Source organism: Acipenser ruthenus, chromosome 26 (genome assembly GCF_902713425.1).
Source record: "Acipenser ruthenus chromosome 26, fAciRut3.2 maternal haplotype, whole genome shotgun sequence".
NCBI lineage: Eukaryota > Metazoa > Chordata > Actinopteri > Acipenseriformes > Acipenseridae > Acipenser > Acipenser ruthenus.
The window spans coordinates 19,029,750-19,039,795 of NC_081214.1; the positions used below are offsets into that span (position 1 = coordinate 19,029,750).

Consider the following 10,046-nt stretch of genomic DNA (forward strand, 5'->3'; position numbering starts at 1 on the left):
AAATTAAACTTGATTAACTTTACAAAACAAAAAAGAAACTGCAGCACACTAATCTATATCTAATCTATTTTATACAATTAGTATAATCAAATAAATCATGTACGGTATTAGTTTAAAAATACTTGCCCAACAGACTTTGCCTTGCCAGTCACTATGAGTTCATTGCCGTATCTGCACATCTCAGATGATTGGTGTACGGTAGGTTTATTCCCCAATCTTCCTCTAGTCCTCTGTTGTGTCCCTGACACTTCCACTGGAACTGAGACCATTCCTCCTGCGCCATAACTACATTCTCTACTGGGGATTGAAACATTACTGATTAAACCATGCCATGCACTTCCACAATACTATTTAAATATGCATTAGGTTGCCATAGAAAAAAGACTGTGTTATCATACATACTATTTTTAGGATATGTAGTTAGGAGCAAATATTTGTGCAATACGGTTCATTGCTGGTTCCTTTTTCATTGAAGGTAGTTCATTAAGTTTTATAATCCATTCACTAGCCTCAGGACAATCAATTTCTCATCTGTGAAGATTGTGACAAGAAGTGAAATGGGTGTTTTAAAGGAATGCCTGTAGACTTTAATTTAGTTTTTAGTATTTTAGCGTGTTTTCCTTTTAATATTTCATTTATTTAACTTGATCTTTGCATTAATAACATTCAAATAGTAATATAATAAGTTACAAACAAGGGTAAGCCATTCTGTCCACTAGTAGTTGATGGATGCCAATTGTGTACAAATGTTTTAGCTACCATTGATCAATATCTAGTGTTGTAGGAGGTATTCCCGGTAAACTAATTCATTAAGTAGAAATAAGTATGAGCAACCTGGCTGTATAATGAAATAAGGTTACACCATTCGGGAGTTAGTTGCTGCAAGTAGAGGCCACAGACAAGACAGCAACTATCAGGAACCTTCTGGAAGGAGAAAAGGCAGTTGCTAAGCACAAAATTTATTATGAACACGACTTCTTTCTGAAAATCAGTTAAAGACTTCAACAGAACCAAACTATATTTGGAAAAGGCAGTTACAATTACCAAAGCTAACTGGCATTATTACCTAATATAGAAAGTGCGCCACAGACCCCCTACTTGTAAAACACTATAAACCCAGACAAGAGCACAATGCACTGTCCAAAAGTGCCGCTACTTGCCTAAAGAAAACCAAAGAAAAAGTGGAGATAGGGAAGAAGTGTTGCCAGCCTAAGAGACCGAGGAGCATGGGGAGAAAAGCCGAGAGACCGCGCCAGGGTGAGAAATATACCTGCCTTGTATTAAAAAGGGACTGTTCAGAAGAGCAAGTCTAAATCAACTGCATTACAAAGGATCAAAAAGACTGTTGGGTCACATTCGTGACTGAAAAATTAAATAAAGAGGGCAACGCATAAAGACTGTGTTGATCCCGTTGGGGATTGAAGAATCAACACAGAGGGGACTTCAAAGCACAATTCAACAACTCAAGTTCTACAACCAGACCGCTCATGAGTCAGTGTTGCTCAGGACTGTTGAGTAATCTGTGTTACATTCATCACATGACTCGATTGACTAGAATAACTGTTAAATCAACCTTAATAAGTAACAAAGTTAGATTACTCATGTTATTTCCCTGAAGAGCTTTTAAGTAAACTTGCTAGTAAGTCCTAGATCTCTCCAAACTGTGTAGCTCCAAAGCGAAACAATCAATTGTTTTATATCTTGTTCCAAAATGAGAAATGACAGAAATAAAAGCTTAAATAAAATCATATTTTATTGGAGTTCAACAACATGTAAAACACAGCTACAAAAGGGCTTCTCCCAACAAGAACACTAAAACAGCTTTAAAGATTAATAGAAAAACACTGACAAAACACACATTCACAGTATAAACATTGACTGGCTCTGTCACAAAACATTTTCCACCATTGTCCTTATACAAAAACAAACCGTCTTTCCCTTTGAGTTTAAATGGAGGGTTATTACACAAGTTCGTATGAGGGCTCACTATTATGTTTTAATGCAGTTAAATGCTGCATTTCAAAATTCATCTCTGAAGAAAACTCTTTCGCCAAATGTCCTCTTTCTGTGGGAGTGGGAGTTGTTCATAAGCTGCCTCCCACAGATAGCTGCACTTCCTTGAAAACATGGGAGGGCAAAGAACCAAACTAGCCACTATGCAGCGAGTTAAGACAATGCTTAAGACTCAAAGACGAGCCTTGGAGGCAAAGTCAGCACTGAGTTTACGCATGACGTCTCCATGGCTCATCCCAACCAACTCCTTTTTGGTCGAACCGTAGTTCTCCTTGACAAAGGCAGCAAAAGGGTTGAGCTCAGTTCTGACAGGAGTTGCATTCTTCTGAGATGTCAACAGGACCAGCTGGCCAGTGCAGAGAGCACACACAAAGCGTTGTGTGTCCAGGGACTTGGAGTGGCGGCCAATTCTGTGGACATAAAACAGCACTCATTTGCTAGAGAACTCCTAATCCTCTCAAGGTACATCACTGACATCGAGGCAGGGTAAAAGCAATCCTCAGGATTCAGTAAGTGTTTATTTTCAAATTTGTGCAGATCAATTTCACATTAAAAAACTAGTACAGTAGGGTAATGCTTTTTGGTGAAAATACAGTTGACTCCAATTGCATAGCAGTTTGAGCCATTCCAGGTTTTAATATGGCAAAAACACAATAGAACTCTGAAAAGCTCAAACTGCTCTGTAACTGGGGTCTTATTTCCATTCAAGCATGACCCTGTGTCACATCCCTTCGTAATATTTCAAGCAAGTCACCATATGCAGTTTGTTGCTCTACACACGTAGGAGTGGCTCTGGCACTGTCGTTTCTTTAAATTCATTCTTATGTTTCTGTGGAAGTATGAGATTGCTCATCAAGTTCAACATTACAACCGTGCAAACTTGACCTTTTGTAACCCCCTCCCTCCCATACTCACTTGTTTTTGCACTTTCTGCACTCATACTGGTACTTGTAGTTGATCTCGTAGCTGTGGCAGCGCGTCACCATAGGCAGTTCGGGATGGACCACCGTCGACTTCCTGGCATACAATTTCCAGAACTGCCCGTGTCCATCCCGAACACCATTAATCAGCCAGGTGGCTGCATGGCACATCTCATGGACCAGAGTGTCCCGCAGGCGCTCTGGTCGAGGTTGGGGAAAAAAAAACAAAAACAAAAAAAAAAAAACAACGTCAATATGACCGTAGATCAGGGGTCTCCAACCCTGGTCCTAGAGAGCCCCTATCCAGCAGGTTTTATAGGTGTCTTTACATCATCAGCGGCTAAAGATCTGGAACACCTGTTAATCTTGACTAATTAAGCCAATAATTGGTTCAATTAAGTCAATAATTGGTTCAATTAAGTAACAGAGATTGGTTGAAACGAAAACCAGCAGCAGCTGATAGCTCTAAAGGACCAGGGTTGGAGACCCCTGCCGTAGATCACATTCCTTGCATTTTAATTTTTAAAGCAAGGGCACAATCACCATTAACTACCACTGTAGGTCTTGCAGAGTTCATTTTCCAGCTATAACCAACAGTGCTACAAAACAATACTACCCTGTTAGCAATACCTTTATTTACAGCCAGTAAGCCGCCACTCATTTCGGTTGCTTTGGTGAATGGTTAATTCAATAATGTTAATTTGTAAAACATCCCTACCTAGGCTAAGCTAGACCATACTTTCCAGTACCTGCAGAATCACACACTTTCTCAGAGAGCTCTATGCGTGCATATCTCTGCACCTCGACTCCACGCCGCTGCCCTGTCACGCAGTACCCTGCAGTCTTCCTCATCTTCTTATTCCAGGTCACCTCCATGTCCCCAGGGAGCTGCGGAGACAGAACGATGCTAGGATGGACTTCTTGTGTATCGAATTAGGTTCATCAATTGTTAACAATAAAGCTTCCCACTTCAGGTGAACCCCCCATCCCTTATTTTTAATCTCGGACTCGAACATGCTTGGTACTTCAAAGCAGACCCCTGCCTAAAATCATTTCCTTTGGTGGCATAGTAAAAAAAAAAAAACAAACACAAAATGGCGAATGAAATGAAGTTTGCTGTTGATGGCAAGATCATTTCCCATTATCGTGATTATCAAATGGTTTGGTTGTTATCGTTTTCTACTGCATTTTAAAATGAATACGATAAGTAGAATCGTAGCGACACAATATCGTAAATACCATAGTAAACGATAATCACGGCAACCTTAGGAATAACTATACCTTGCAATAGACTTTACAGTGATGTCCTAAAATATAATGGTCAACTAACTCAGCAACACATGCTGATAAGGCGCAGTGCGTTTGTACCTTGCAATCAAAGATACTGGAGTTGTAGAGAACGTATAACCGCTTGCTCAGCTCCTCCCTCTTCTGTTTGAATCCCTTGACATAGGAAGAGCTTGGGTTTGAGAGATCATGAAGGAAACAGCCTACTGTTCGACACTGTGGGTTTCTGAAACTAATCAAGAAAAAAAAAACATCATTAAAATTCATCAATGGTTATATTTAGCACTATATACTGTACAGACTGGAATGTGGGGATGAATCTGGAAGGAACAAAGCCAGTACCTGCCGATGTTGTGTTGTGCCCTCGGCTCAGTCAGACTGACCACAAGAGTTCTCCCTGCAGGCTGGACAGGAGTCTGAATGGAGACAATTTCCCTGGTGGTTGGAGCAGATCCCAGCCGTTTACCATTCCTTGGTTTCTGGGATGGGATCCTAAATGAGGGCTTATTGTGGTTGTTTTTAGATTCTGAAGCAAAAAACACAACAGGGAGCCAATTGTACTGACATTCAGTAATAAGACACTTGCACTTGAGCAGAGCAATGAGGAGACAGTTAAAACAAAAACACAGCATATCTGGACTAATTATATATTCAAAACATCTTCAGACATATCTACTTTAAGGGAACAACTGGAATAGACCCATCACCCAAAAATGTAATCTGATAGATCACCGATTAGTGTAACCAAATACTAAATCTACATCACTTGTTTTCTGGAATCATAAGAGCTCTATATGGAAATGATTAGTGAAAGCAGCAGTACCAGTACTGGGAGCGGATCCAACAAGCGAGGAATGGGAGCCAAGACCTCGGTTCTTCTGCTTTATCCTCTCCATCAGCGATTCAAACTCGTCATTTGAGCTCTCTGAGCTGTCAAACACAACCTGGGGCGTTCTTGGACTGAAGACCGGGTGCACACTCTTTGCTTCCCGCAGTGGAAACTCTAATTTGGACAGCGAGGTGCTGGACTTGAGGGACCCAGATCTCTGAAGGGCCCCTTGCTCCTGATTCTTCGGCCCCTGTTCCCTTGTGCTTTTAGATTCAGAGTGGCCCCTGAGAGTGTCTGTGCCCAGAGGAGCCTCTTTCTTATGGTGCCGTAGCTTCCATGTGCTCTTGATCACAACTCCCTCCTCCTCGCTGTCACTGTCACTGAGAAACACAGGAGACTCCCACTTTGTTGGGCACTCTTTTGTCTTCAATTGGCTGGCTGGAGTGCTCCCGTGGCCTACAGCACAAGGGCAAAAGAGGTAGGAAGTGAAGGAAAAGGCAAAGCACCAGCCAGAAAGAATAAAACCTTCATCCAGTATTCCAATTAAATGAACAACACTATTAACATTCCCATGTTAACACACATGTTGTTTTAAGGCTATATAAAAGGCCCCTTACATTATACTTCCAGGGCCTAGAATGTAATTGTTAACTTGACCACCAACCAAACTCATACTCCCTTATTTTATCACATGCCAAAATTGTCACACATTAAGGATAGTGAATAAATGAAAGGCATTTGCTGAGTACATGTAAAACAGTCAACATGCAGTAAAAACCACATCTAGGCTTCATTATATTGGGAGCTTCACTCACCTTTAGTAGATACTGTCTTTTTCTTTTCTAAAATAAAGTCATCATCAGAGGAGTTATCCACAATAAAGGCTTTCAAGCTAGTTGGGGAGAATGACATTACATTATACACACACCCTGTATATGCTCGATATAGCGCCCAGTCTCGACTCTCCACCCTTGTTTATATTAGTCCCCAGTTTTACTGGATAAAGGTTAATAAGCGCCAACGCACTCCAAAGCTCCCCGCATTCATTTTTTCAATAGCTTAAAATAATATGTAACTTACACAATTAAACTAATTAAAGTATCTATGTATACTTTGTTCAGTGTTTATTTATAATAACACAACATTTTCAAGTATTTTGCCATGACGAATCAAGCATGCAAACAAGCTCGTCTTCTACGGCATGTAAAAATATGTCCACGTTTCAGTTTCCCCGTTTCATGGTGAAATTCTTTTTTTTTTTCATTGAAATGCACGGACAAGTTCCATGATTTGAGGTAAAAATAAACTGAAAAGCAGATAGGTGACTCCCTAAGTGCATTCTGTCATTGTGTCCCTGTTCTGGTAAGTCAGTTACCTTATTTTAAATCTCTATTATGTATCTATTATTTGTAGCCTGTTTAAAATGAAATATTCACAGCATTTGATGGTATTGAGATCAAATGCATAACCTGCGTGTGAGGCTTGTCTGAGCCACTGGACAAAGTGTTTACCTTTAGGAATTAAAACAATGTGGGAATCAGAATTCAACCACTGTAAAACATTCAAGTAATTCACTTGACAAATACTGTATCACGGTCGTAATGCTGCAGTGATGATTTCACAGTGGTCGATTAGCGCCTACTCTCTAATAAACGCTCTTATCCACATAACCGCCCAGGTAAAGAGAAGATTGAGAAAATAAGTGCCCAGGCGCTACTTCGAGCAAGTACAGCTCATAACCAACAGCAAACTATTTCACTTTCCCTTTGTACTGTACCTTCAAAAACACCTGAACAAGTGTCTTAGAAAGAAGGAAATGTACAATTTGATCTCACCTGTTGTCAGCAGTGCTTTGTGCAGATGGACAAGGTTTTGTCCTTGGAGTTTGTACTCGACTCAGAACTATGGGAAGAACAAGACAAAAACACAAATAAAGAAAACAATATCTTCATGACAGGTCATCCACAGCCTTCTAGTCTAGCTTACACATGCCTTAGAGCATATTAGCTTCACGACATCGTTTAACACAGACATTCATCCTATACTCACACTCCTCAAAACTCCCATCACTGTCAGAGTTCACAATCATAACACAGGGACTAAAAGGAAGAGAAATATAATTAGTACAGCACCCCCAGCACTTATTTTGTAATTAAATATATTTTTTTAAATCAGCAAAAGTGGTACCCACCTGTTTGCCTTCTGTGGTCGGCACGTGGCCTTTCGGGCAATTTTGGGAGTTGCCTTCTCAATCAGGACTGAAAGAAAAAAAAGAAAGTTCAAGGGACCATTCTACAACATCACATCACCAAAACTGGGCAACAAATCAAGAAACCAGTAGCACAAACACCAATCATTTGAGTACTAAAATTAATTGACACCCCTCTATATAATAGGAAGGACTGACCAAGAAAGACGCATTAAAATGTTTATACTTTGTGGGTAGTGAATGAAAGGAGCAACAACCTCTTCAATTCTGACACCCTGGTATCTATTCAAATCCTGTTGAGATGTGTCTTGAAAATCATGCATGGCATTCTTTCAATGCTTCTAGGTCAAGGCAGCGCTTACACTTATCAAACTCCTCATCCTCGTTCGAGTCAAGCTCAGCCTGGGCCAGGCGATGCCCCTTGCAGCTGGGTGCTTCTGTCACCTTTTGGTTCTCCTTGTCAGAAGAGCTTCCCCTCTCGCTGTCAGAGTCTGAGAGGTGGAGCTTGGGAAACAAGGACATTACTGAGGGAAAGGTGGGTTTATACTCCTCACCCCCAGAATCCGGGCTAAGCAGGGCAGGCCTTCTTTTTTTCCCAATGCTCCTCAGCAGCTGCACACAACACAGGGAGAGAGCAAATATAAAGTCAAAAAGAGGAAACAAAAACAAAGTATCCCAGGGATATAGAACGGTTTGCAAGCACAGATAAAGTTAAATGAACAGGAGAAAAGGGGGGTTGTAAAGTGGAAGCAGTATTTACAGTATTGTTTTCTCAAATATGACGGGAAGTTAAAACAAATTTGATCACAGAACGGTATTTTTTATTTGGATGGCCCCAATATTTACAGGAAATTAATAGGATCATTTAAGACAGATGCGTATCAAATGTCCCCTGGCATTCGACATGGCAGCCAGTATCACACAGTAATTAAAATCATTATTTTGCTCACCTCACAGAGATGCTTAATTATTGGGTTCATAGCTTCTTACCTCTTTCTCTGTTGTGTTGAGTCCACCATGTTGGGACCAGCCCAATCTCCCTGCAACTCGACTGAACAGATCTTTTGTCTTGTCCTCCATGGCTGCTCCTTATAGTCCTGTCCTCTCTGACTTGAGGAGTTCCCTGGAAGAGTACACATATAGCGTTGTTTCTGTGTAGGTGCATCTTATTTGGGTTCTTGTATGAGGTTTTATTTTGAATTTCCTGACTGCACATGTCACTCATGTGGCTGTTTGGTTGTTATCAGGAGGTAACTAATAACCGGGAAAGTGGTAGGAGCTTACCTACTATGTTCTGGTCAAGATATTTAAAATGTGCAGATATTAGGCGGTGGTATTGGATTTTACTGTACAGTATTTTACTTCTCTGAAATATTGTGTAATCAGTGTTACATTATAGTGTGGGATTTAAAAAATAATAATTATTACTTCGTGATATAACCTTAATTGTCTACAAGTACATATTATAATATACATAAAAGTTCTACAATTCAGGGTTGTGTTTAAAAAAAAAAGAACAAATATGTTCCTTAAATTATGTTACAACAAACAACTATATTTTTCACAACAGTTATAAATAAAAATTCTGCACAAAAATTATCCGTACCACATTACTGAACTAATCTAGGACTGCTACAAACGGGGATGTTAATATCCCTGGCTTTTGTTTTCATTTTGTGTCTTAAAAAAACGCAGTCAGAGTTTGCTTATACAGCTGGGAACTAACACGCAGGCCCAAGATTCCTTAAAAAAAAATCTATAGCTGCAGCAACAAGTCTGTCGTTGCAAAAGCAATGTTTCGAAATATGACTTTCCCCTTTCCTGTAAATTCCTACTCGTCTACAACAAACTCCCGTGAATTCTACTATGTATTATTAAACCCACTGTTGACACCCCTGTATTAATGTATCCATAAATATCTACCACGCATTTAAATGTTTTTGTAACAAAAACAATTTCAAACCTGGCGCCGTGTGACACACAGCTGTGTATGACCTCTTCTGAAAGCCTGCTACATTTGAATCAATCGGATTTCTATGATTTGAAAAACGTCACACATCACGTAAAAGTTTACATGCAACACTTCTTAGCGCCACCTCCTGGATTGGAGTACCGGTGTAGCACGTTGCTAAACATTAACATTTATTCAAGCAGCTCCAGTAGGTCTCACATTTAGATTAGTTATTTGAACATTTCAAACAATACAAGTTAAATACATTAATGTAATATGCAAATGTAGCATTTAGACTATTTTAGACACAGGTGGTGATGCGTAAGGACCGGAAGTTTTGTGCACGCCCACCGGATAGCTAAGGGGTCAGTTTGCACGTGACCGCTGTGGCTCTGTAAATGTATCAAAGTAATATGAATTTTAAATAAAACGAAGGTAAGCTGTTTTGTTAAACTTCCACACCTACAATCAATCACTTTCACGGTTAAGGTGCCTTTACTTTAGGTGGATGATGCAATTCCTTTGTGATTAGAACTTGTCAGTGGTGTTTTTCTGCAAACGTTGTCATTCCAGGAACCCCCGGAGAGGATGTGTCAATGCAGCTGCGGCGGGATGAGCCGCGTTGTGAAAGCAGTCATTGTAACATGCCTGATGTGCAATAACTAAGATCTGTCTGCTTTAACATGATTGTTGCTGAATAGTTGGTTGCACATCGTTACACTGGTCTAGTGCATCAATGTATGCTTTATTAAAGTATTTCGTTAGCTACCTCTCAAAGGATGCGTATGTAAAATTAAACACATTTTTTTCCTTCATGTCATATACTGAAAATATCCT

General features: G+C 40.0%; 1 protein-coding gene across 2 annotated transcripts; it reads right to left on the reverse strand.

Moving 5' to 3' along the window:
* Positions 1–1,735: 1,735 nt before the first annotated feature.
* Positions 1,736–9,327, reverse strand: LOC117430949 (germ cell nuclear acidic protein-like). Of its 2 annotated transcripts, none has more exons than XM_034051546.3 (13): positions 9,222–9,327; positions 8,249–8,381; positions 7,621–7,870; positions 7,241–7,307; positions 7,099–7,148; positions 6,885–6,951; positions 5,865–5,941; positions 5,044–5,505; positions 4,563–4,746; positions 4,302–4,452; positions 3,683–3,821; positions 2,929–3,133; positions 1,736–2,423 (listed from the first exon to the last, which is right to left on the reverse strand). In XM_034051546.3, the coding sequence occupies exons 2-13, from the start codon at positions 8,336–8,338 to the stop codon at positions 2,186–2,188; spliced, it is 1,980 nt and encodes a 659-aa protein (XP_033907437.2). In that variant the 5' UTR covers positions 8,339–8,381; positions 9,222–9,327; the 3' UTR covers positions 1,736–2,185. The 2 variants fall into 2 exon arrangements, with proteins under 2 accessions (XP_033907437.2, XP_058857249.1); XM_059001266.1 differs by lacking the exon at positions 9,222–9,327 and adding an exon at positions 8,543–8,753.
* Positions 9,328–10,046: the final 719 nt, after the last annotated feature.